This window comes from Palaemon carinicauda, chromosome 19 (genome assembly GCF_036898095.1).
Source record: "Palaemon carinicauda isolate YSFRI2023 chromosome 19, ASM3689809v2, whole genome shotgun sequence".
Lineage (NCBI taxonomy): Eukaryota > Metazoa > Arthropoda > Malacostraca > Decapoda > Palaemonidae > Palaemon > Palaemon carinicauda.
The window spans coordinates 62,695,641-62,720,499 of record NC_090743.1 but is presented as its reverse complement, the minus strand read 5'-3'; the positions used below and the strand labels follow the sequence as shown (position 1 = coordinate 62,720,499).

Sequence of the window (24,859 nt, the reverse complement as noted above, 5' to 3'; positions counted from 1 at the left end):
GCTCTCCATAGGGTCGATGATGAGTCTCTCGGTTTCTACAGTTGACTATTTCTTGTCGTCAACCTCTCAGCTCGGAACTTGTTCAATCAGGCAGACCAAATTCAAGATGGAGACAGCGGCCAAAGTTGTTTAAGCTATTGGCCCCCTAGTTGCTGAAGCCTTGACGAGGATGGGGGCCTTAGGGATTAGCAGCTGGGCTCTAATGAACGGTGGAAACTGCTTTCCCACTGGACCTTGGTGCCCAATTGTTGATTCAACTAAATTAGTCAGCACTTTCTCCCCTTTCTTTTGATTACTTCTTTTATTTTCCCATCTCTTCCTCTTGGGCATGAACTTGTTGACGAATTTGGCTTGTATGACTTTGGTTTTGGCTGCTTCTTTGGATTTGGCACAGGGTGGAATGGATGGGATATCATCTCAACCTGTACAAATTTAGACACCATCACCCTCTGGCAGACCCCATTGGGTGCAGATCAAGTCTGTTAAGAGTCGGGCTCCAGTGATCTGGTTTTAAGTCGCCCATATTTGTGGGTAATAGGTGACGCCAGGCATTGGAGTCGTTGGTTGGAGGGGCTAACTACCCCCACTGACCAGTGTACGCCCACCTAAAGAGAGGCAGCCCCTCTCTAATAGAGGACTGGTCCCCGCTGAATCCTCTTCTCGTGTTGGGCCACATGGGATAGGCGGACTGACATCCTTCGATAAGAGGTGGATAACCCGGCTTGCTCTTTCGAAAAAACCCAACACCTCTGATGACGACATGGAAAGGACAAACTTGGACCTCGGTATTGACATCCCCAACTCAGGTTCTAATATTGTAACCTTAGAACCTTACTTGTGTCATGTAAAAAATGATCATAAGAATTTATTAGAGAAGAAGAGAGAGAAAATAGAAGTGATGACAGGACAGAAAAATACAGAAAAGCCGAACTATTACCTGGTCACTATGAGGTAGTAAATTACGATAAATTTTTGATACTGGGATTTGAAAATGGCAGACATGAACATGTAAATGTTTTTAAAGCCAATAGAGAAATAGTAAATAAATGTGGAGGGCAACCAAAAATTCTTCCTCAAGGAAATGGAAGTCTCCTGATAGAGACACTGTCACCAATACAAAGTGAAAGATTAAAAGCTCTTTCAATATTGGATGGTCATAATGTCATATGCTTTTCACACATCATTTTTAACCCGAGTAGGGGTGTGATATATGCGCCAGAATTGTTAGAGCTAGAGGAAAAAGAAATTGAACCGAGAGATCAAGGGGTAGTAAAAGTTGTAAGAATGAGAAAGAGAGTTGGAGAATAAAGTGTCCCTCTCACTACTTTGGTTTTAACCTTTGACCAGTGTAGACTACCCAATGCTATTAAAGCTGGATGGCTATCTTTGAAGGTGAAACCCTACATCCCTTCACCATTGCGATGCTACCATTGCCAAATGTATGGCCACCTAAGCCAAAAATGTAAAGAAAAATTGAATAATAAGCCTGGTGTCTGTGCAAACTGTAGCAAAATTAGTCACGGAGCTTATATAGAAAGCCCCTGCTGTATTCACTGTGGGGAAGCACACCCAGCAACATCAAAAAGTTGTGTGAAGTTTATTTTTGAGAAAGAAATTCAGGCCATTCAAACCATGGAAAGGGTTACTTTTAAAGAGGCTCATAAAAGAGCTCTTGAAAAACAGATAAGACAGGGAAACCTTTTTCATTGGTTTTGAAGAAAAGTTTGCCTAAGCAGAATGACAAAAATATTATCCCAGGTTCCAAAATAAAGAAAGATTTAAGGGTAGTTATACAAGATGAAAGCTCTATTGTAAATCTGAGTCAGGAAAGTGTAGATAAATCAAAACAGGTATTTGAAGAACGTAAAGATACTCAGAAACCTTCTGGATCCAAAGAAAGCTCAGAACATCAGCTTGAAGAACAGAATAAAGATAGTCTAAAACAACCTGCATCATTTGAAAAGATTATAAGTCCAGCTAAAAGTGTTGTAAATATTGACATAAACACGCCATTAGACAATACCAACATGGAAGAAGACAGTCCATTACCTAAACCTGTCAATCATCTTAAAGAAAATAAGAAGAGAGAGAGAACCCCAGAGGGGAGACCGCCAGAAAATATTGATAAAGAATCAGCATTATAAACTTTCCCCATAAGAAATGCCCCCAAGATAAAACGTTTATATAAAAATAAATCATAATTTGCACTCATGGATAGCAAACTCACGATACTTCAATGGAATTGCCAAGGCCTCAGAGCTAAATATGAATCTTTGAAAATACTAATGAAGGAAAATTTACCAATCCTATTATCCTTGCAAGAAACAATGCTAGGCCAAAATAAAGTATGTGTCGGAGAATATTTATTTTATCATAATGAAGTCCAGGAACATGAAGGTAGATGGTGGGTGTGCATTACTGGTGTGATGAGATGTCATCCACAACAAGATTACTTTACAAACAAATCTTCAAGCAGTGGCCATACAAATGCATTTAAAATGAGCATACACCATATGTTCTATATATCTGCCACCCAATCGAGGTGATCAAAACCTGAAGCAAGAACTTGATAACTTGATAGATCAGCTTCCTAAGCCATTTTTACTCTTGGGAGACTTTAACAGGAGACACTCTATTTGGGGGGGGGGGGGATATTATTTCCAACTCCCGAGGCAATCAGATTTTTTCTTTCATTGAAGAGGAAGAGCTTGCTGTTTTGAATGTTGGAGCACCAACACATTTTCATGTACAAAATGGAACTCTTTCATCTATAGATATCTCATTATGCACTTCTGAGTGCTTTTTAGATTTTTCATGGGAAGTAATGGATGAAGGTATTGGAAGTGACCATTTTCCAATCGTAATTAAATTAGTTGATGAAATAGCTGCACCAAGATCTCCAAGATGGGTAATTAATAAAGCTAATTGGGCATTGTTTACTGTGCTTATATTAGTAGAAATTGATGCTGATAATTTTCCCACTGTAGAGGAAGCCCTTGATTTTTTGAATAAAATCATTATAGATGCTAGTAATAAGTCAATTCCTTGAACTACAGGTCAGTTTACACGAAAACCGGTCCCTTGGTGGAATATTCAATATCAAATAACTCGTAAAGCTATGACAGCTGTATTTACTCGATATCAGCATCATCCTTGTAATTATTACTTAATTTGTTATAGGAAAGCAAGAGCCAAGTTTAGATACCAAATCAAACAGGCTAAGCGCCAGTCTTGGATAAACTTTATATCCAAAATCAATTGGAAGACTAACTTAACGAAGGTCTGGACAAAAATAAGAAAGATTAGCGGGAAACATATACCTTTGCCATCACCTGTAATTGAATGTAACGGTCAAATATTACAATATCCAGAGAATGTAAGTGAAGCATTTGCACATAATTTTTCAAAAATTTCCTCAAAAAATCCTACATCTATGTATCACCAACAACGTATACAAGAAGAGAATCGCCCTCTCGACTTTGGAGCTATAAGAATAGAATCATATAATTTGCCTTTTAGCATGCATGATTTGGCTCCTGGAATTGATTATATCACCTATTCAATGATTAAACATTTACCCATAGAAACTGATTTTTTTTACTCAGTATCATCAATAGAATTTGGAACGAAAGTCTATTCCCTAATATTTGGAGCATTTGTATAATTTTAGCCTTTTTGAAACATGGGAAATATAACAAAATTATGACCAACTATCGGCCGATTGCATTAACATCTTGTATGTGTAAATTGATGGAAAAGATGGTGAACGTACAACTGGTATGGGTTTTAGAACAGAAAGGACTTATTAACCCCTCACAGTGTGGTTTCCGACAAATGCAATCCTGCATTGATGTCTTAGCAAGATTAGAGGCATCAATTTGTGAAGCTTTTGCCAGCAAAAAGCATCACATATCTATTTTCTTTGACTTGGAGAAGGCATACGATACCATTTAAACCATTCATGAAATTGGCTTGAGAGGGGAACTGCCAGTGTTTGTTAGATCGTTCCTGAGTAACCGTCAATTTAAAGTTAGAGTAGGAAATACATTCTCATCAATTCATAATCAAGAAGAAGGCATTCCACAAGGCAGTATCCTTAGTGTAACATATTTGCCTTATCCATAAATGGTATTAGTAAGGTAATCCCTCGTGATGTCATGCACACCCTATTTGTCGATGACCTCTCTATCTCATTTGCAGCATCAGGAATGGCTGTTGCTGAAAGAAAGATTCAGCTAACTATTATTAGGGTAACAGAATGGGCTGCCAAACGACGATTCAAGTTTTCAGCTTCGAAAACTGTGGCGATGCATTTCTGTCGTATAAGAGGTATTCATCCGGACCCTGACTTATACATATATGGAAAAAGAATTTCTTGCAAAGATGAGACCTTGTTTTTAGGGTTATTATTTGACAGTAAGTTAACATGGGTTCCTCGTATTAAAAGTTTGAAAGTTAAATGTATTCAGTCTCTTAATTTGATTAGAATTTTATCCCATACTTCTTGGGGTGCTGATCGAAAGCACCTTCTAATGCTTTACAAAGCATTAATTGCATCTAAAGTTGCATATGGATGTGAAATATATTCCTCAGCAACAAAAACAACATTGGCATTATTAAACTCTGTACACAATGCTGGAATAAGACTAGCCAGTTGAGCTTTTAAGTCTTCTCCCATATCTAGTCTGTTAGTAGATGCTTGTGAAATGCCTTTAGAGCTTCACTGCCAGTCATTGCTGGTTCGATACTGGTTTAGACTTCAGAAGCTGCCAAAGTCACTCATATGAAACGGTTATTAATTTAAAATGTACTAGTTTTTATGATAATCATCCTAGATACCCTAAACCGTTAGGGTATAGAGCTTAAAGAACCTTGGAGGACTATGAAATCCCCAAGGGTAAAATTTTACCTGTAGATTACTCTAAAGTACCACCATGGATTCTACCCTCCGTAGATTTCTGTAAATGTATATTAGATTCAAAACGAGAAACATCCAAGGAGATAATGAGAGTTACTTTCTTGGAGCACATAGAATGCCATAAGGACTCTGTTTTCGTTTTTACGGATGGATCCAAGTCCAGCGCTGGCGTTGGATTTGGGATATGTTTTCCAAATTTTAATCGAAGTATTAGATTACCTAACCAAGCATCCATTTTTACAGCTGAATGCTATGCTATTTTAATGGCAGTCAAGGATATCTTCTGGCTACCTCATAAAGATTATGTTATTTTGAGCGACTCCTTGAGTGTATTGATGGCAATGAACCATTTCAATTCATTGCACCCAATAATAATCAAAATTCTTGAATGGCTATATCTACTGGGAAATAGAGGTAAGAATATTAAATTTTGTTGGGTTCCTGCTCATGTCAATATAAAGGGAAATGAGAAAGTGGACTCTCTGGCAAAGGAGGCAGTTCATAGCTGTATAAGAAATAACTTTTTACTACCTGCAAAAAATATGTACCCCGTAATTCAGTCTGTACTTAAAGAAACTTGGAATTTTTATTGGGAGTTGGAATATCAAAAAATGAGTGAAATTGTTAAATCATCTCATCCAAGGGCATATTTTGACATGCAAAGGTCGAGAGAAGTGGTACTGTGCCGAATGAGAATCAGTCACACCAGATTGACGCACAGCTTTTTGATGAGTGGAGAACATCAGCCATTTTGTGAAGATTGGATGGTACCACTGACTGTGAAGCATATATTAACCGAGTGTCCAAGTTACTTGACTGAGAGAATACGCCTTTTTCATAATTGTAAGGATAGCAGTGGCTTTTACATACTGTCTAAAATTTTGGGACCTGAATGCAATGTGGTTTGCCTTTTTAGATTTCTTATGGATACTGGTTTATTTGATAAGATTTAATCATGAGTTGAAATAAGATGCATATTATTCGTTAACTATATTCCTTGGCATCAATGACCTCTGCTGTTACGATGTCAGATAATACCTAATAATCAATCAATCAATCACTTCCTCCAATATCCTCCATATTTACTGCTGAATTATATGGCATACTAACCGCTATTGAGAAAATAGCGTTAAAAGAGGAGGGCAATTTTACTATTTAGACTGATTCAAGAAGTGTCCTTCAAGCTTTAGAAGGTTTTAATTTCAAACATAAAACTTACCCGGTAGTATATATATAGCTTACGTCCCTGATGTCACGGCAGAAAAATCAAAACTCACGCCAATCGCAGATTGGATAGCCAGGTGTACCACCTGTGCACCCCTAGCGAGCTACCTGGAACCATTCCATGATTCCTCATATCTTCCCTGCCGCCGCTAGCGGCAACATCGTTGGATATTCTCCTCGCTAATTACCTGATATTATTGCTGTTTACTTTGGTGATGTACAATAATTTGGTTTTGACTCTTGCATGTTTGGATTTTCTATTGGATACTGTTGATTTACATTTGGATTTTGATATTTTGACCCTTGCTTGTTGATCTCCCTTTAAAATTTTTCAAAATGGCCACCCTCCCCTTTAACTTTTAGTGTGTGAGAGTGGGTGTAAGACCCATTTGGCTAAGGCCTCAATTGATCCACATTCGCTCTGCGTTGAATGTAGAGGTAGGGTATGAGAGTTGGATGATAGGTGTGACGAATGTCTTCTATTATCTGAGCATGAGTGGCTACAGTTTGATTGCTATACGCGTAAACTAGAAAGAGATAAGTTGAGACGTATTTCTTCTCGTTCTTCCCAAGAATTTTCCTCTTTCCAAGTAACCGAACCTATTCCTTCCCCTGTAGTGGTAGTTTCTGATCCCACTATGGTTACTGCTACTGAGCTTACACTTAAAGATATGATGTTGGCTATTCAAGCTTTAGGCGCGAAGGTTGAATATTGCTGCGGACAGGATGCAATTAATGTCCGATGTGAAGCAGTTAAAAGGTGACAGTGCTAGAAGTGCAGTGAACTTATTTAGTGCAGTGGAGGGTATGCCTGCTCGGGCTTGTTGTTTTCCTTGTCTTAGACCTCTTCCAAGCTCCCCAACCCTTGGGAGAAGGAATGTCGAATGACGAAAGGAAATGAGAGGCTTTAGCTCCCGAGCAGGCGTCCCCTCGAGAGTTCCTGTGGACGTTTCCCAGGACGTTCGCCCTCACCATAGGAAAGGTGAGGTTAAGGTGTTTTCTTCATCCTCGGATGATGCAGTTCCTAAGAGAGGCTGGCGTCAAGCGTCCAGACCTCTTAAGAGGAAAATGGATAATGTCAACCAGCGTCCTACTAGGACACCGCAAGTTCCTGGTTGTAGCCATTGGAACAGTCCAGAGCGTTTTCCTTCCACCGAAGACAGCTTGCCTGCCAAATGTCCTGCTAGGACGTTGGATTCTGTTAAGGATTGTCCAGTTGGGCAGTTATCTGAACCGGGCATGACTTCGGTTCATGCTCCTCCTCCACCATCAGATTGGTTATCGCCCTCTGGACGCTCTAAGCGTTCTTTGAGCGGCGTGGAGAGCAAACCTGTGATTGACGTGGCGTCACCTGTATTGCAACAAGTTGACCCGAATCTTAATATGCTGCAAGAGATGCAGCAGAGAGACTCATCGTTTATGCAAAGCTACCAAGCTACAGACGGTAAAAGGGTAGCATGCCTAGATCCTGAGCGGCAGGAAGCTTCCTTTCTAGACGCCAAGCGGCGAGTCATGAAACTCTTGAGGATGAACGTTTGGACGTCTCCCCCGTTAAATGTCCTAAAACTGTTCTTAATAAGGAAAGTGGGCATAATCTTGACCCGGAACGTCAGGCAACCAAACGTGACGCCAGGCGTCAAGCAGCCAGTCGTGACTGAGTGTCAAGTGACCAGACGTGACGTCGAGAGATCAACAGCGCGAAGCGCTGAGCGGCCTTGTAAACGTGACGGTAAACGTCCTACAGGACGTGATCTTGAACGTCCAGCGAAACGTGACGTTGAAGTCGAGCGTCCTTCAAAGCGAGGCGCCGAACGTCTTAATAGAAGTGATGGTGAACGTCCTACAGGAAGTGATTTCGAACGTCCACCAAGACACGATGTCGAGCATCCTCCAGTGCGAGGCGTTGAGCGTCCTACTTTACATAGCGTTGAATATCCTACAGGACGTGTTCTAGATCGTCCAGCAAAGCGTGACGTCGAGCATCCTATGATTCAGGACGTCGAACGTCCAGCGAGACGTGATTTCGAGCACGCGACGTCGAGCGGCGAGCAGCCAGGCAGGACGTTCAAGCAGTATGCGGCGTCGAGCGCCAAGCAGGACGTGATGTCGAGCGTGACACTGAGCGTCGAGCTTCCTTACATGAAAGTCAAGAAAGGACTCATGACTTTGAGGATGCGAGCTTCGGACTTCATGATGACCTTAGTCAAATCAAGAGTCGAGATCAAGAACTCCTTAATTCCGATCGCGTGGATCGCGAGCGTCTCACGGAGCGTTAAGGGGCTTTGTGAGAGGAAGATGTTGACGATCACCTTTCCCCTGTCGAACTTTTTGAGGAGTTATCAGAAGGCGAAGACTTAAGTCTTTTCGTCCTTCAGTGGATCTGAAGACACTCATGAAAGTCTTCAACGATGAGTTTCCAGATTCTTTTGTTCCCATTGCTCCACGTTCGCCTCCATCAGAATTCACGCTTGGGAAAACATCAAAGAAATCTCTCTTTACCAGAATGGTTTTGTCTCGATCATCAAAAAGAGCTCTTAGGATGATGGGAGACTGGATGGAGTCCAAAAAGGACCAAGGGAAAGCAGCCTTCGCGTTCCCTCCGACTAGACTAGCATCTAGATCTAGTATCTGGTACGATACGGGAGAAGTTCTCGGCTTGGGAGTTCCTGCCTCTGCCGAAGGAGACTTCTCAAGTCTAGAAGACGCTCCCTGTCGATCGGCTATGAGGAAGACCAAGATTCTCTGGTCTACTTCAGAGTTAGACCATCTGCTCAAAGGCGTCTTTAGAGCCTTCGAGGTTTTCAATTTCCTCGATTGGACTCTGGGAGCCTTGGGCAAGAAGGTTTCTGCTCTTAAAGAAGGCGACTCTTCTAGTTTAATCCATATCATGTCCTGTATGGATAAGGCATTACGAGACGGTTCAAATGAGTTGGCAGCAATTTTCACAGCAGGAATACTTAAGAAGAGAGCCCAGATGTGTTCGTTTCTTTCTCTGGGGGTTACTCCCTTTCAGAAATCGGAATTGCTTTATGCTCTGCTGTCTTCCTCTCTTTTTCCGCAAGATCTAATTAGAGAGATTTCTTCCGCATTGACTCAGAAGGCCACCCAAGATCTGGTCTCAAAGACGGCAAGAAAGGTCCTACCATCTTCCTTCTTTAGCCGCAAATCAAAGGATGAAACACCTTTCCCTAAGTTTTCTCAGCCCTTTCGAGGGAAGACTTCCAGCAGGGGTAGCTCTAGGCCCGATGGTAGGAGAGCAAAGAGGAGAGGATTTAGGACAGGGCGAAGCAGAGTCTGACTGCTTTCACCTTCAGGCAGTAGGAGGCAGACTACACATCTTCTGGCAAGCGTGGGAGATGAGGGGGGCAGACCTTTGGTCAGTTCAACTTCTAAAGGAAGGTTACAGGATCCCTTTTATAGGGAAACCTCCTTTGGTTTTAACCCCAGTAGATCTCTCTTCCAGGTAAAGAGAGGAGTCAAAGAGGCAAGCTTTACAACTACAAGTGTGTCTCGTTGGAGAAGGGGGCTATAGAGGGTACAGGACTTATAGTCACCAGGTTTTTACAACCACCTGTTCCTGGTTCCCAAGAACTCGGGGGATGGTGTCCAGTTCTGGACGTAAGTATACTCAACACATTTGTCCAAAAGACGAAGTTATCTATGGAGACTTCGAAGTCAGTTCTTGCGGCAGTAAGAAAGGGCGACTAGATGGTCTCATTAGACCTCCAGGACGCTTACTTTCACATCCCCATTCATTCGAGCTTCAAGCATTATCTGAGGTTCGTCTTCAAGGGGGAAGTGTTTCAGTTTCGAGCCCTGTTTCGGCCTCAGCACCGCCCCTCAAATATTTACGAAACTTATGCCCAATGTAGCAAGGATTCTCCACTCGAGGCATCAGAGCCTCCCTATATATAGACAATTGGCTTCTCAGAGCTCGCTCTTACGAACACTGCCTGAAGGACCTTCAGATAACATTGAATTTAATAATAGAAGAATTGGGTCTTATCAACAAGGACAAATCTCTTCTGACACCATCACAAGAGATACTATTTGGGGATGGTGATTCGGAGTCGAGTTTTTCGGGCTTTTCCATCTCCCTTAAGGACGGAACAAGCTATCTTGAAAGTGCAATCTTTTCTAAAAGAGCAGAAGTGTTCTGCGAGGAAGTGGATGAGCCTGTTGGGAACCCTCTCCTCGTTGGAACAGTTTGTCTTTCTAGGAAGGCTGAATCTTCGAACTCTCCAATTCTACCTCAATTATCACTGGAACAGGAAGAAGGATTTAGAGACTATGTGCATTCCAGTCACGGAGTCCATAAGAAGTTGCCTTCAGTGGTGGAATGATCCAGACAAGTTTCAAGAAGGTTACGCCTTAGAATAGAAGAACCCTGACCTTGTGTTGTGTTCCGACGCCTCGGACTCGGGGTGGGGAGCAACACTGGACAAGTTGGAAGTTTCGCGGTTGTGGACAGAGGTTCAGAAGAACTTCCACATCAACCAGAAGGAATTGTTATCAGTCCTGTTGGCCCTAAGAAGCTTCAAAGGGTCAGTTCTGAACAAAGTGGGCAGCTCAATGCCGACAACACCACAGCATTGGCTTACATTGCCAAGCAAGGCGGAACCCACTCGATTTGCCTTTATGAGATGGCAAGGAATCTCTTCATCTGGGCAAAGGAAAGAAATGTAGTTCTGATTACAAGGTTCATCCAAGGGGAGAAGAACGTGTTGGCAGACAGCCTCAGCAGGAGAGGTCAAGTCGTACCCACAGAGTGGACACTCCATCAAGAAGTTTGCAAGAGTCTGTGGCGGCTTTGGGGTCGCCCTTGCATAGACCTTTTTGCGACCTCGAAGATAAAGAGGCTAGAAACGTATTGCTCCCCAGTGCTAGATCTCGAAGCAGTCCTCACGGACGCGTTCCTGCTAGATTGGTCCAGTCTGGACGTGTACGTTTTTCCACCTTTCATGATCCTTTACAAGGTGTTACAAAAGTTTGTGTCAAGCAAAGGGACCAGAATGACACTAGTAGCCCCCTTTTGGCCCTTAAGGGGGCCGTCCGCCATGGGGTTTTGACATAACTTTCAGAAATCGAAAATCGTTTTATTGCTTTTATGTATGCATAAACATATCGTACATGCTCCCCAGAAGTTTCAGCCAATTATTTTTACAAATAACGAAGATATAGCGGTCTTTAAATGATGCCGTCATCCTTACTGTGTCGTCTGCATGACTGAGTTTGAAAAAATCATCTTTGTGTTATTTTTGCATTTCTATAGCGATTTTTCACTTATGTTTTGAACTATCGTACGTCTGGCAGAAATGGGAGGCATTGGTAGAACGTAGTTGAACGAAATCTACTCCTCAGAGATCAGAAGCCAAAGTTTCCAAACACTTACAGAAGTTATAATGCATGCGTTTGTTTACTTGAAGTTCGTATGTAGATTGTTTTCACAACGTCCTCGGGAACTTTATAGCATGGCCAATGTTACCTAAGGTCATAAAAAGAACAAATAGTCAATCATTTTTCCAAACAATGAAGATATAGCGGTCTTTAAATGATGACAGCATCCTTACTGCGTCGTCTATCTGACTGACAGAATCGTAGTTCTCTCTCTCTCTCTCTCTCTCTCTCTCTCTCTCTCTCTCTCTCTCTCTCTCTCTCTCTCTCTCTCTCTCTCTCTCTCTCGCGAATTATATAAAACTGCCATTTATACAAATACTATAATTCTCTCTCTCTCTCTCTCTCTCTCTCTCTCTCTCTCTCTCTCTCTCTCTCTCTCTCTCTCTCTCTCTCTCTCTCTCTCTCTCTCGAAGTTCGCATGTAGATTGTGCTTTCATAACATCCTCGGGAACTTTATAGCAATCCCAATGTTACCTAAGGTCATAAAAAGAAAAAATAGTCTATCATTTTTCCAAACAATAATGATATAGCAGTCTTTAAATTATGACGTCATACTTACTGTCGTCTGCATGACTGAGTTTGACAGAATCGTAGTTATGTTTATTTTTGCATCTCTCTCTCTCTCTCTCTCTCTCTCTCTCTCTCTCTCTCTCTCTCTCTCTCTCTCTCTCTCTCTCTCTCTCTCTCGAATTATTCAAAGCTGCCATTTATACAGATTCTATAATATCAATGTTCAACTCTCTTAGAATCAAATAATGGTTGATTCTCTCTCTCTCTCTCTCTCTCTCTCTCTCTCTCTCTCTCTCTCTCTCTCTCTCTCTCTCTCTCTCTTATGTTTCGATATATTGTACTTCTGGCAGAAATGAAAGGCATTGGTAGAGGGTAGCTAAATGAAAACTACCAGCTACAGAACATCAGCAAAGTTTCCAAAGACATATAGAAATTATAATGCATGTGTTTATTTACCTGAAGTTCGTATGTAGATTGTGCTTTCACAACGTCTTCTGGAACTTTATAGCAATGCCAATGTTACATAAGGTGATAGAAAGAACAAAAAGTAAGTGGAGAACAAAAAAAAAAAAAAGAACCAAGAAAGAGGGAAACATGAATAAGAGTAAAAGCTGAAACCTGCTAACTAAAACACTGGCAACAATGAGAGATCGCTGGCAACTCGTAACATAGGAATAGTAAACTGAGGGTTCAAATACCTCGTTTAGGGTGCATTTATGTAAGAATAAACAATAAAAGTTATCATAATAATATTATCTTGATTTCTTTAAGAAAAGAAGCAAAAATTTGTTGCAAATTTTTGGGAGCTCATAACTCAAAAACATATTTATTCACACTTAGGTACATTTTCCCACTTATTTGTTGTTCGATATTAGAGAGAAAGATATCATTGAAAAGAAGAATAAAATTCCCACAATTCTGTCAGACAAAATTTTGATTTTCTTTTTATATTTTTTTTCACGATTATTTTCCGTCTAGACGAGGGAAAAAAAATATAATTTCATTAAAAAAAAAAAAAGGAAAATAAAAATTCTGTCTGACAGAATTGTTCGGTTGATAGAGTAGTTTTTATGGTATAAGTTTCAATACAATTGATATTATAGTAGTGGGGAAAAATGTACCTAAATTTTTTTTTAAATCATGATTTTTGCTAATAAATCCAAAAGTTTTTGATCAAATGACTTGAAATTTTTTTATGATGAAGGTATTAGATATGTCTAAAACATGTATAGAAATGGTGTAATTTGGATCATTAGAAAAAAAATGGAAGACAGTCCCCTTAAGAGAATGGTTCACAGAGGTACTGGAATGGATGATGAACACTCCAAGAAGCCTTCCGTTAAGAGTAGATTCACTCAAACAGCCCCACTTGGAAAGCACCCTCAAAGTCTCCAAAATCTTCAGCTAACTGGTTTCAGACTATCGAAAAACTCACAAGAGCTAGAGGCTTTTCGAAGGAGGCAGCTAGAGCTATTGCAAGAGCAAGAAGACCTTCGACCATCAGGGTCTTATCAATCCAAGTGGGAGGTTTTTAGAGAATGGTACAGAGTCAACTCTGTTTCCTCATCCAGTACCTCTGTAACTCAGATTGCTGACTTCCTTTTATACCTGCAAAGGAAGCGCAGTTTTTCATCATCCACCATCAAGGGATACAGGAGTATGTTAGCAACTGTATTCAGGCACAGAGACTTGGATCTTTCGAATAATAAAGACCTACAGGAACTTCTTAAATCTTTTGATACATCAAAGCAATGTCACCAGGATTCACCAGCTTGGAATCTGGATATAGTCCTGAAGTTCCTTATTAGTGACAGGTTTGAGCCCTTGTACTCAACTTCTCTTAAGGATCTCACGATGAAAACGCTTTTCTTGGTTAGTCTGACAGCAGCCAAGAGAGTTAGTGAAATCCATGTGTTTAGTAAAAACGTGGGTTTTCGAGATAACAAAGCTATCTGCTCATTGCAGTTGGGCTTTCTCGCCAAGAATGAATGCCCTTCTCAACCTTGGCCTAAGGCTTTTGAGATTCTGAATCTTTCGGATGTGGTTGGCGAAGAGTTGGAGAGGGTCCTATGCCTAGTAAGAGCCCTGAAGTTCTACCTGGAGAGAATGAAAGAGTTCCGAGGCAAGTCGGAAGCCCTGTGGTGCTTGGTCACGAAGCCCTCCTTGCAAATGTCGAAGAATGCCCTTTCATTCTTCATCATACTTTTAATAAGAGAGGCTCGTGCACATTACAGTGAGACAGACTTTAGACTTTTAAAGGTCAAGACTCACGAAGTTAGAGCTATAGCAACCTCAGTGGCCTTCAAACAAAATAGATCGTTGCAGAGCATTATGGACACAACCTTTTGGAGGAGCAAATCTGTGTTCGCTTCACACTATTTGAAAAGTGTCCAGACTCGTAGCAGCGAGTGCAGTAGTGGGAGAAGGATCCACCACTACATTTCCATAATCCTAATACCTTTTTCTTCTCTTGGAACTTTTAATTTGTTTTTATGGTTGTCTTGTGGAGATTGCGACAGTCTTCCGCAATCATTGATTTGGTCAGGTGGGCAATTTTGTTCCTTGAGAGTGCCCGGAACTGGGTATTAGAGGAGGCTCTGTCACATAGAGGTATGTACACCGGTTTGACAGCTCCTAGAGATCTTCAGCCCCCTGAGAGGATCGCTGGATCTCATAAGGAAAGCGGACAAAATGGCAGAGAATCATTGAAGTCAGCTTCCTTATCAGGTACGAACCCTTAAGCTTGTTTTTATTAACTCTTAAGCAGAATTCCAACTTTGTTCCGTAACTGACATACAAACCACGCTATTTAATAGGGATTATTACTTTCGGCGTAGCTGAAATGACGAGCCATTAAAATTTTAACGAGGGTTTACTACCCCACCGCTAGTTAGCGGGGGGTAGGGGGGAGTAGCCTGCTACCCCCCCCTCCCCCCCCCACACACACACACCCACCTGTGCTTGAGCTCACTTTGCTTTTGGCTCGGAGCGAGAACGGTTGTTGCCTCTCTCCTCACCTATTTTGGACTGCCATTAATTTTTGTCTTTTTACTTACTTTTTCTTATACTTGTAATATATACTGTATATAAACATTCTTTATGTTTATGTATATATTTGGGTATAGAAATGTAGTAAGTTTTCTTTTCAGTGTTTGTGCTGTGTGTGTGATGTACGACAACGACACTTGCGTAGCAAGGCCACCACAGTTCCTCTCCCTCTCGGGTCCATCAGTCTTCCCGTCGGCATATATACGTTAACTCTTCCGCCGCAGGGCAATCGTCATCGCCTGGACTCTCTTCATTCATCTATTATCTTCACTTATCTTCACTTTTCCTCTTTTCCTACGGGAAACTTGGATTCTCAGTGAAGGGAATGTGGCCTTTTTTTAGCTTGACTACGGTCTCTCTCTACTCGAGGTCATTTACCTTTACTACAACTACATACTATTACGATAGCTCCTTTCCCGTTGTGGGTTAGGTTGCTATACCGTTTGTTTGTTTCAATTATTTTTAGTGAAATCTAATTGTATTTTAACTTTTCAGCATTTTCCGTGGGGAACACTTCCCTTCGGGGGTTCAGTGGTTCTCACTATTATATTCTTAGATGATTAGATAATTATAATTCTGTTTTTATTACAGTTTCTCGGCCCCCCCCCCCTTCTCCCGTGGATGTCATCTGGGGAAGGTGGGTGCATACTTAATTCTTATTTTATGTTTTTCCCTCGGGGTTCCTCTTCAGAGTTCTAGGGAATTTCTGTTAAAAAATAATTAATTTTATTTTCCCAGTTAACTATGCAGTTTTTCTTCGTTCAACTAGAGAGTGCCAACGAAGCAGAGCTGTCCTGTTCATGCCTGGGGATTCTGCTGTCGCTGCTGTCCACACAAGCGCCGATGATCTTCTTACGCGCGCAAGCGCCGATGATCTTTTCCGCGCGCGCACCAATAGTCTTGTGCGCGCGCCGATGGTCTTCCGCGCACGCGTACCAACATTCTGGTACGCGCCGACGATCTTTTATTTTCGCCCACACGGGCTCTTCATTCTGATCCTGCACGTCAATCTGATTCCTGCGCACTCTATGAAGTCTCGCCCGCGCGCGAGCGCTCCAACAGTCTCCTACGCGCGAGCCCCGCGTATTCCCTATCGCGCGAGCGCCAGCACACTCGCCAGCGCAATTGCCAGCACAATCGCCAGCACAATCGCCAGCACAATCGCCAATACCCTCTCACGTGCGAGGCTGCAGGACAACGCGCGGTAAGGGCGCCATCACCGCATCCCCCCCATCCGCCAGTAAGGTCCAGGGACATTTCTTCCTTATCTTCTTTCTTTTTACAGGCGACTCCCCCTCCAGAGGGAGTGTCTGACAGCGCAGCCGTCAGTCGGCAGCCCTGGTTTGGGGCTCTAATCAGAGCGGTAGCACAGGCTTTCAAGCCTGTTCTCTCTGAGTTGGGCCACAAATACTTGGCTGCATCTACTCCCCTGAAGAGGAAAAAAGGAGTTTCGGATGCGGTAACTTCTCCGAGGACGAAGCTGTCTCCTCGTAAGTCTTCAAGGCAGGCTCCCTCCCCCTTCAGACTTTAATCCCTTCCCTTCGGACAAAGATTTCCCGTCCTCAGGAGAGTCACGTGAGGTGAGACGTTCCCCCATCACACCATTGAGGGAAATCCCACCTCGCGCGGTAAAGTCTTCTCGAATAAGGGTGGAGAAGAGCCTGCCTCCGTCGTTGCTGGAGTCCTGCATCCCTCCCAGGAGGGAGTCAAAGAACTCCAAGACAATACCGAGAGGCCCCTAGCACCGAAATCTACAGGCTCAGATATTCCTCCGTTATGGGAACGAACCTGTTTGAGCCTAAGGGTGTGGAGCAGGCTGCTAAGAGGTGGAGGAAGTCACCAAGACTCCCTCCTACATAGGGCTTTGACATTCAAGCCCTATAAATCTCCAGCACCCCAGCAGCCACGTCCCACCAAGACAACGGCAGCGAAGACAGTGGTGTCTAAGCCCTTTCCGGTCAAGGACATGAAAGGCAAAAAGTCCTCCAGGGGAGGGAAGAATCTTAGAGGGAGAAGCCGAGGCCGCAAACGCTAGGATTGGCAGTCCCCCTGCATGTCCGCCAGTGGGGGGATGCCTACAAGGTTGCGCAAACGGGTGGCAGCAACTCGGGGCGGATTCCTGGATGATTTCCGTAATCAGTCAGGGATATCGCGTCCCGTTTACAACATATCTAACTCCCCTGAGGACAAATCCAGTGTCATTTAGCTCCCTTGCCATGGGATCAGCAAGGGTGCGGGCCTTTAGGGCAGAGGTCCAGATTAAAGCACACTCCGTTCAGCATGGAGACCGCAAACACGATCAGTCTTGCAGTGAAGCTGCAAGACTTCATGTGTATACTGGATCTGAAGGACATGTACTTCCAGATCCCAGTCCATCCGTCTTCAAGGAAGTACTTAGGATTCAGCCTAGACCACAAGAGGTACCAGTTCCAGGTGCTGTGTTTCGGTCTCTCCACAGCACCACTGGGTTTCATGAGAAGTGTTCACCCTAATATCATCGTGGGCACACAGGATCGGCATCCGTCTCCTCCGTTAACTGGATGGCTGGCTAATCCTAGCAGGCTCGGAGTCATCCCCTCCTCGACACCGAGACAAACTTCTAGGACTTTGCCAGGATCTGGGGATCATGGTAAATCTCGAGAAGTCCTCTCTGCTGCCCAATCAAAGACTGGTTTACCTAGGCATGATTATAGACACCAATCTCCACAAAGCCTTCCCATCAGACGACAGGATAGCAAGGCTGAGAGGGGTCGCAAGCCCTTTCCTCAGTCGAGAAGAGCTTCCAACCCAATCGTGGTTACGTCTCCTTGGTCACCTTTCATCCTTGGCTCGTCTAGTTCCCAACAATCGCCTCAGGATAAGATCTCTCCAGTGGCGGCTCAAGTCCCGGTGGAATCAAGGTTGCGATTCCCCGGACATCATGATCCCTATGGGTCCTGCGGAACGGACGGACTGCCAGTGGTGGGTAATAGACGAGAACCTACGAGAGGAGTGGATCTTCTCGTCCTTCCCCCGGATTTAATGCTGTTTTCGGACGCCTCAAAGAAAGGGTGGGGGGCCACGTTCTATACCACAGGACCTCAGGCCTGTCGTCAGAATCAGAAAAGTGCCTCCATATAAATCGTCTAGAGATGAAGGCCGGTTTGTTGGCCCTTCAGCAGTTCCAACAATACCTGGCAGGTCACTCTGTGGTGGAAATAAGCGACAACACCACAGTAGTGGCTTACATCAACAAGCAAGGAGGTACCTTTTCGAAGCAGCTATCCCATCTTGGAGTAGAGATACTGAGATGGACCGAAGTCCGCTCAATTCTACTATTGGCGCGTTTCATTCCAGACAAGAGGAACGTGCTCGCCGACAATCTGAGAAGAGCATCTCAGATAGTGAGTATCGAGTGGTCTTTGTGTCATCTAGTAGCCAACAAAGTCTTGACTTTGTGGGGTTCCCCGACTGTGGATCTGTTTGCGACAGTGCTGATCTTCAAGATTCCATTGTACTTCCTCCCAGTCCCAGATCCCAAAGCGCTCTGGCAAGATGCCTCCCAACAACGGGGGGACAACATCAACGTGTACACCTTTCCCCCGTTCTGTCTGATGAGAAGGGTGCTCAACAAGACCAGAATATCGGTCAATTTTTCAATGACCCTCATAGCTCCGCTATGACATCACGCGGAATGGTTTCCGGACCTTCTGCAATTCCTAATGGAACTTCAGAGAGAATTCCTTCCATGACACGATCTGCTCAGACAACCACATGCCAGCATCTTCCAAAAAGCCGTAGCTTCGCTACGACCTCACGCCTGGTGACTATCCAGCATCTCCTCGCTGAGAGAGGGTTTTTTGCAACAAGTTGCGAGTAGGATGTCTGGACATCTGCGAAAATCATCCACATTCGTCTACCAGGCAAAGTGGAAAGTCTTCTGTGGTTTATGTCGTGGAAGGGGTATCTCTCCACTCGATGCCACTATTCCAGCAATAGCAGAGTTCCTCGTGTATTTGCAGGAAGAAAATGCACCTTTCAGTCTCGGGGATGAAAGGCTATCGCTCAGCCTTAAGTCTAGCCTTCAGGCTCAAAGGAATGGACATTTCTTCTTCGCTGGAACTTTCCCTACTCATACAAGGTTATGAACTTACCTGCCCTCAGTCGGATGTGAGACCGCCTCCATTGAACGTGGTTTGAGTTCTTAGGTCTCTTAAGAGACCTCACTATGAACCAATAAGCCAGGCTTCAGTTCTCCACCTAACTTGGAAGACGGTGTTCTTACTAGCTTTGGCTTCGGCCAAGCGAATCAATGAACTCCGATGTCTCTCATATGACATCACCCATGCAAGGGTATGGGGGTGAGGTAACGTTCAAATTCGTCCCTGAGTTTGGTATTAAGACTCAAAATCAGGGGGTGCCGGACGCTCAGTTCGAGTCCTTCCGGATTCGAGTCTCTCGTCTGTAACATATGTCCCAGACCTTCTCCTACTTAGCGCCCAGTAAGGAGTCTAAGGCTATATCTCAGAAGAAAGGCTGCAGTCTGTCCCCAGGTGCAAGCTTTGTTTGTGAGCACTGGGAGGATTAAGAGAAGGGTCACCAAGAACACCATCTCGGCATGGATTCGTAGGGTGATCCATCTGTCCCTGAATCCAGACCCTCCTCCGTCATGTCGCCCTAGCGTACATGATGTCAGGGGTGTAGCTACGTCCCTGGCCTTCAAGAGAAACTTCTCAGTGATGCAGGTCCTTCAAGCTGGGGTGTGGAAATGTCAGACGACCTTCACAGCCCACTACCTGTACGACGTGACCCACAGGAGGCTCGATACGTTTTCTATCGGCCCTGTGGTGGCTGCACAACAGCTGGTTTAAAACTTCAGGCTCCTTAGTGGACAAGTAGCAGAAGGTTGAGGGCATTGTTACCCGGTCTTAGTCTGCATGAATGAAAAGATTTGTCTGGCCCTTACTCTTTCTTCATCCTCCTCTCTCTTGGGGAAAGCAGCATCCTGGTTCTATGCACAGCTGACCTCAAACCACTGCAGGTAAACCATGTTTCCTTGTGTTCCGAGTATTAAGATAATACTGTCACGTCCCCATACCCTAACGAGGTGGTATTGGGATAGTCCTAGCCTAAAGTTTCCTTCTAAGGGACTACAGGTCAACTTCCTAGGACGAGTCACACTTAATTTTACCATCACACACAGCTTGCGTAGGACGCAGTCCTTGCGTAGCAAGGTTCTAGCGAGGTGCAGGGACTCCTTATTGCTAATTGCGAATACACTCAAATATTGAGTCCCCGGGCAAAGCCAAAAGCCAGTACTGGCAGGGACTTTCTACCCTTCCTAATGGGTGGGTCACCCCTATTAAATAGCGTGGTTTGTATGTCAGTTAAGGAACAAATGACAAATTCGTAGGTAATTTGTATTTTTCCTAACTATACAAACTTCAGCTATTTAATTAAACTTGCCCGCCAGTCCTATCCCCCTTGAAGTCCTACCTCCAAGCAAAGTGAGCTCAAGCACAGGTGTGTGTGATGGGGTGGGTGGGTAGCAGGCTACCCCCCTACCCCCCGCTAACTAGCGGTGGGGTAGTAAACCCTCGTTAAAATTTTAATGGCTCGTCATTTCAGCTACGCCGAAAGTACAGTAATAACCCCTATTAAATAGCTAAGGTTTGTACAGTTAGGAAAAATACAAATTACCTACAAATTTTTCATATTTTGGCTGTCTCTAACCCTCCACCAAAGGTGTTAATCAGCTATATAAATAACTACCGGGTAAGTCTTTGTTTAAAAATTTTATTTTCATTATAAAATAAATTTTTGAACATACTTGAACAGTAGTTGTATATAATTAATTGTTCCGTAACCGAAATACAAACCACGCTATTTAATATGGGTATTACTTTCGGCGTAGCTGAAATGACAAGCCATTAGAAATTTAATGAGGGTTTACTACCCCCTCGCTAGTTAGCGAGGGGGTAGGGAGGGGTAGCTAGCTACCCCTCCCCCCTCACACACCTGTGACTAGCTCACTTTGCTTTTGGCTTGGGTGATGAACAGACGTGTCTGCTCCCACCCTCACTTATTGACAGCCTTTGATCTTGTTTTGCTTTTTCTTTTCAGTGTGCTTGGAAGTTGGCCGCTACTATGCGGAAGTGTCCTGCATTACCTGACCGCCCTTGTGGCCAACGGTGTGACAGAGATAAAGTGTGTAGTGAGTGTAGGGAGTGGTCTACCTCCCAGTGGGAGAGGTTTTCCCGGCGCCGGAAGAAGAAGTCCAAATGGGATATTTCTTCTTCAAGGGTTTCCTTGAAGAAATAAATTTCCAAGGATTCTTCTTCCGTAGCCCGAACCTCCTCCGAAGCTCCCACTCGATCGGTCTCTCCGAGAGGCAGTCGAGTGGTAGCGTAGGCCATACTTATGTTGATCGACCTCGGGGTTCTGGAGAGGGGGTTGCCTCCCATAGCGAGGCAGCTCCTCCTCCTTCCCTGGTGAGGATATTTCTGATAACAATGTTGCTAATGATGATTTGTTACAGCTTTGTGCTTCCTTTGGGGCTTAAGGGTTCACCCTCTAAGGAAGCCCTGTTTGACATAATCAGGTTGGGGGCTGCTGTCAAACAGTCGCCGGCGGTAGTAGAAGTTAATCCTCTGTCTATTGTCGACGTTGTTGTGGCAGGGGCTTCCTACGAGTTAGGTCAAACCCCTGCTTTGGTTCCTGATGCAGCTGAAGGCTTAGTTCCCCCCTCCGAACATCCTTTGAGGGAGGAGCTAAGTCCAATGGTCTCTCCTGCAGGTGATTCTCCCCCTTGGGGGAGTTCACTGGCAGAGACTCCTCTTTGGAGGACTGATGATGGTCTGCCTGCCGCCCCCAGAGGACGTATCAGACGGAAGGCTCGCCCTCCTCTTCGCCGTAGAGGCCTTCCTTGTCCCCACAAGGGAGTTAGGAGGCGCCTCTTCGGTCTTCACCTTCGCAGTCCCCCGCAGAGGATCCTCCCCGCTGTGCAGCGACCGTTGCAGTTGCATCCCTGGACCTCTCTGCTGATCGTTCACGATCTCCTTCGCCTGCCAGACCTTTGGACCTGCCGTCTCCGTTCCTGGTGGCTGCTGAGGCGCTGTGGGCGCCCACGCACCCCGTTATCCAACGGGCAACGGTCCCTTCGGGGCAAAAGGGGCTTTCTCACATTGTGAGTAAGTCCCTTAAGCGCCAGGTATCCCCTGCGCGCCAACGTTCTCCTGCGCGCTCGCGTGCAATTGCGCGCAAGCGCTTGCCTGCTGAGAAGTCTTCTCACCGTAGACCTTCACCTTCAGAGACAACGCCCCAGCGACCTCCTGCAGCTGAGACTACGCCCCAGCGCTCTCCTGTTCGCCAGCGCTCTCTTGCTCGTCAGCGCTCACCTGCGTGCCAGCGCTCTCCTGCTCGCCAGCGTTCTCCTGTACGCCAGCGCACAACTGCGCGCCACGCGCGCCCACAATCTCCTGCTCGCCCGCGTTCGCCTGCGCGCCCACGATCTCCGGATCTGGGCGCAGGAGGGAAGAACCTTGCTTCTCCTTTCCTTCAGCGATCTCCTACGCGCCGTCGGACCTCGCCTGCTCGTCAGCCATCGCCTACGCACCATCGCGCGCAGTCACCAGTTCCTGCTGTGCGCCCTCCTGCGCGCCCACGCATTCGGGGTAATTCCCCTGCGCTTGCGCGTTCTCCTAGAGCCCGTCGAGATCCTGCGAGCCCGCGCGCACGCGCGAACAATTGCCTGTGCGCCATCGCTCGCCAACGCGCCCACTCGCCCTCTCATAGATTGCCCGCGCGCCCCCTCAACTTTGCGCAGTTGCTCGACATCGCTCACCTGCGCGCCATCGCTCGCCTGTGCGCCATCGCTCGCCTGCGCGCCATCGGTCGCCAGCGCACCATCGCTCGCCAGCGCACCATCGTTCTCCTGTGCGTCAACGCGCGATCGCTCGTCCGAGCGCGAACCAGGCAAGATCCTATCGCGCGAACCCCACCGCGATTTCCATAGGGAGGCACAACGCGAGCCTACAGGAACGAGAGCTGCCAGGTCGTCATCCTCATGTCCCCCCCTCCCCGCAAGCGCAGACCAGCGCGCTCACAGGAGGGAGGGAAGTCTCCAGATAGGTCCAGGAACCAACCTCCTTCTTCTTGCCTTTCTTTTCAGGCAGGCCCAAATGTCTTTTCTACTCTGAAGGATTGCCCGATCCCCTTCCCCCCAGAGGGAGTCTCTGACAGCACAGCTGTCAGTATGGAGCCATGGTTCGGGTCCCTCATCAGAGCTGTCGTGCAGGCTGTCAAACCTGCCTTCGCTGAGATGGGCCTCAAATCAATGTTGGCTCCGACCCAACTGAAGAGGAAGAGAGGAGTAGAAGTCGTGGTAAATTCTCCAAGGGTCAAGCTGGCTCCTCAGACATCCTTGAGGAAGGCTCCCTCCCCCCCCAGACTTTCTCTCCCTCTCCTGTGGACGAGGATTTTTCGTCCTCAGGGGAATCTTCCGAAGTGGGGCGTTCTCCCATCGCACCAATGGTAGAAACCTCGCCTCGCGCAGGAGAATCGTCCCGGGTTGGGGCGGAGAAGAACCTTCAGACGTTGTTGTTGGAGTCCTGTAATCCTTCCAGGAGGGAACCTAAGGACTCCAAGTCATCCTCAAGAATTCGCCCAGAGCCAACAAGACCCGCAGAGAACGTCCACGTGTCCCCCCCAAGAAGAGCCTTTGGGGACGGGAGACTTTGCTGCCAGTTCTCTAGGAAGGGAGCCACAGGAGTCAGAGCATGCCTTCTGGCAGGTTCTGACCCTGATGAGGCATCTCAACAGGTTTTCTGATCCTGAGATTCCTCCTCGAGAGGGCAAGGACACGGTCCTGGACCGAGTCTTTGGCACAAAGAAGCCCGCTAAGGCCAGTGCAGCTTTGCCCTGGTCCCAAGGGGTGAAGAGTGCTAGGGATAAGGTTGAGGGCCAGCTCTCCGAGCTCGCCTCCTCCAGCCGTTCCACTGCTGGCAACAAGCTCCTCCCTCCTCCTCGTATCCACCAGAGGAGGTACTTTGAGATCATGGAGGAGTCTTGTTTAGCTCTTCCCTTGCACCACTCTGTGGAAGAGCTTACCAAGGGAGTCCCTCTTGAGAGACTCTCTAGCCAGCAAGTGACTGTCTCGGTGACAGAGATCCCAAGGCAGGAGAAGGTTGCGAAGTGCGCCATGCAGGCTACTTCGTGGCTGGACATCTGGCTGGGGTCTCTTGGCATCCTGTTGCAATCCGAAGATCTGTCTAAGGAGAGCACCAGGAAGGGCCTGGAGACCTTCCTCCTCTTGTGCAGCCGCACCATTGAGTTTCTGGCCCACCAAGTCTCGAACTTGTGGGCCAATTCGATCCTGAAATGACGTGATGCGGTGGCAGAGAGGTTCCACACGAAGGTCCCAACCGTCGAGGTCAGCAGGCTCAGACATTCTTTCATTTTGGGGAAGAATTTGTTTGAGCCTAAAGACGTGGAACAGGCAGCCGAGAGGTGGAGGAAGTCCAACCAGGACTCCCTCCTTCATAGGGCTCTTACATCGAAGCCCTATAAACCTCCGGCACCTCAACAACCTTGCCCGTCCAAGACAACGAAACCTGCTTTGGCAGCAAAGACAACTGTGTCGAAGCCCTTTCCTGTCAAAGTCAAGAAAGGCAAAAAGTCCTCCAGGGGAGGCAAGAATCCTAGAGGGAGTGGCCGAGGCTGCAAACGCTAGGATTGGCAATCTCCCTGAATGTCCACCAGTGGGGGGATGCCTTCAAAGTTGCG

At 45.7% G+C, this 24,859-nt stretch overlaps 2 protein-coding genes and 1 pseudogene across 3 annotated transcripts in view; all 3 read left to right on the top strand.

Moving 5' to 3' along the window:
* The window catches only part of trbd (trabid), a 534,005-nt gene that overhangs the window by 72,807 nt on the left and 436,339 nt on the right, over positions 1–24,859 (top strand). The window lies entirely within an intron of this gene.
* Positions 4,308–4,787, top strand: LOC137659019 (uncharacterized; annotated as a pseudogene).
* Positions 5,005–5,871, top strand: LOC137659018 (uncharacterized). The gene has a single exon (XM_068394117.1). The coding sequence runs from the start codon at positions 5,005–5,007 to the stop codon at positions 5,869–5,871; it is 867 nt and encodes a 288-aa protein (XP_068250218.1).

Coding starts and splice junctions, on each gene's coding strand:
- LOC137659018 (XM_068394117.1), top strand. CDS start 5,005: ATGAGAGTTACTTTCTTGGAGCACATAGAATGCCATAAGGACTCTGTT.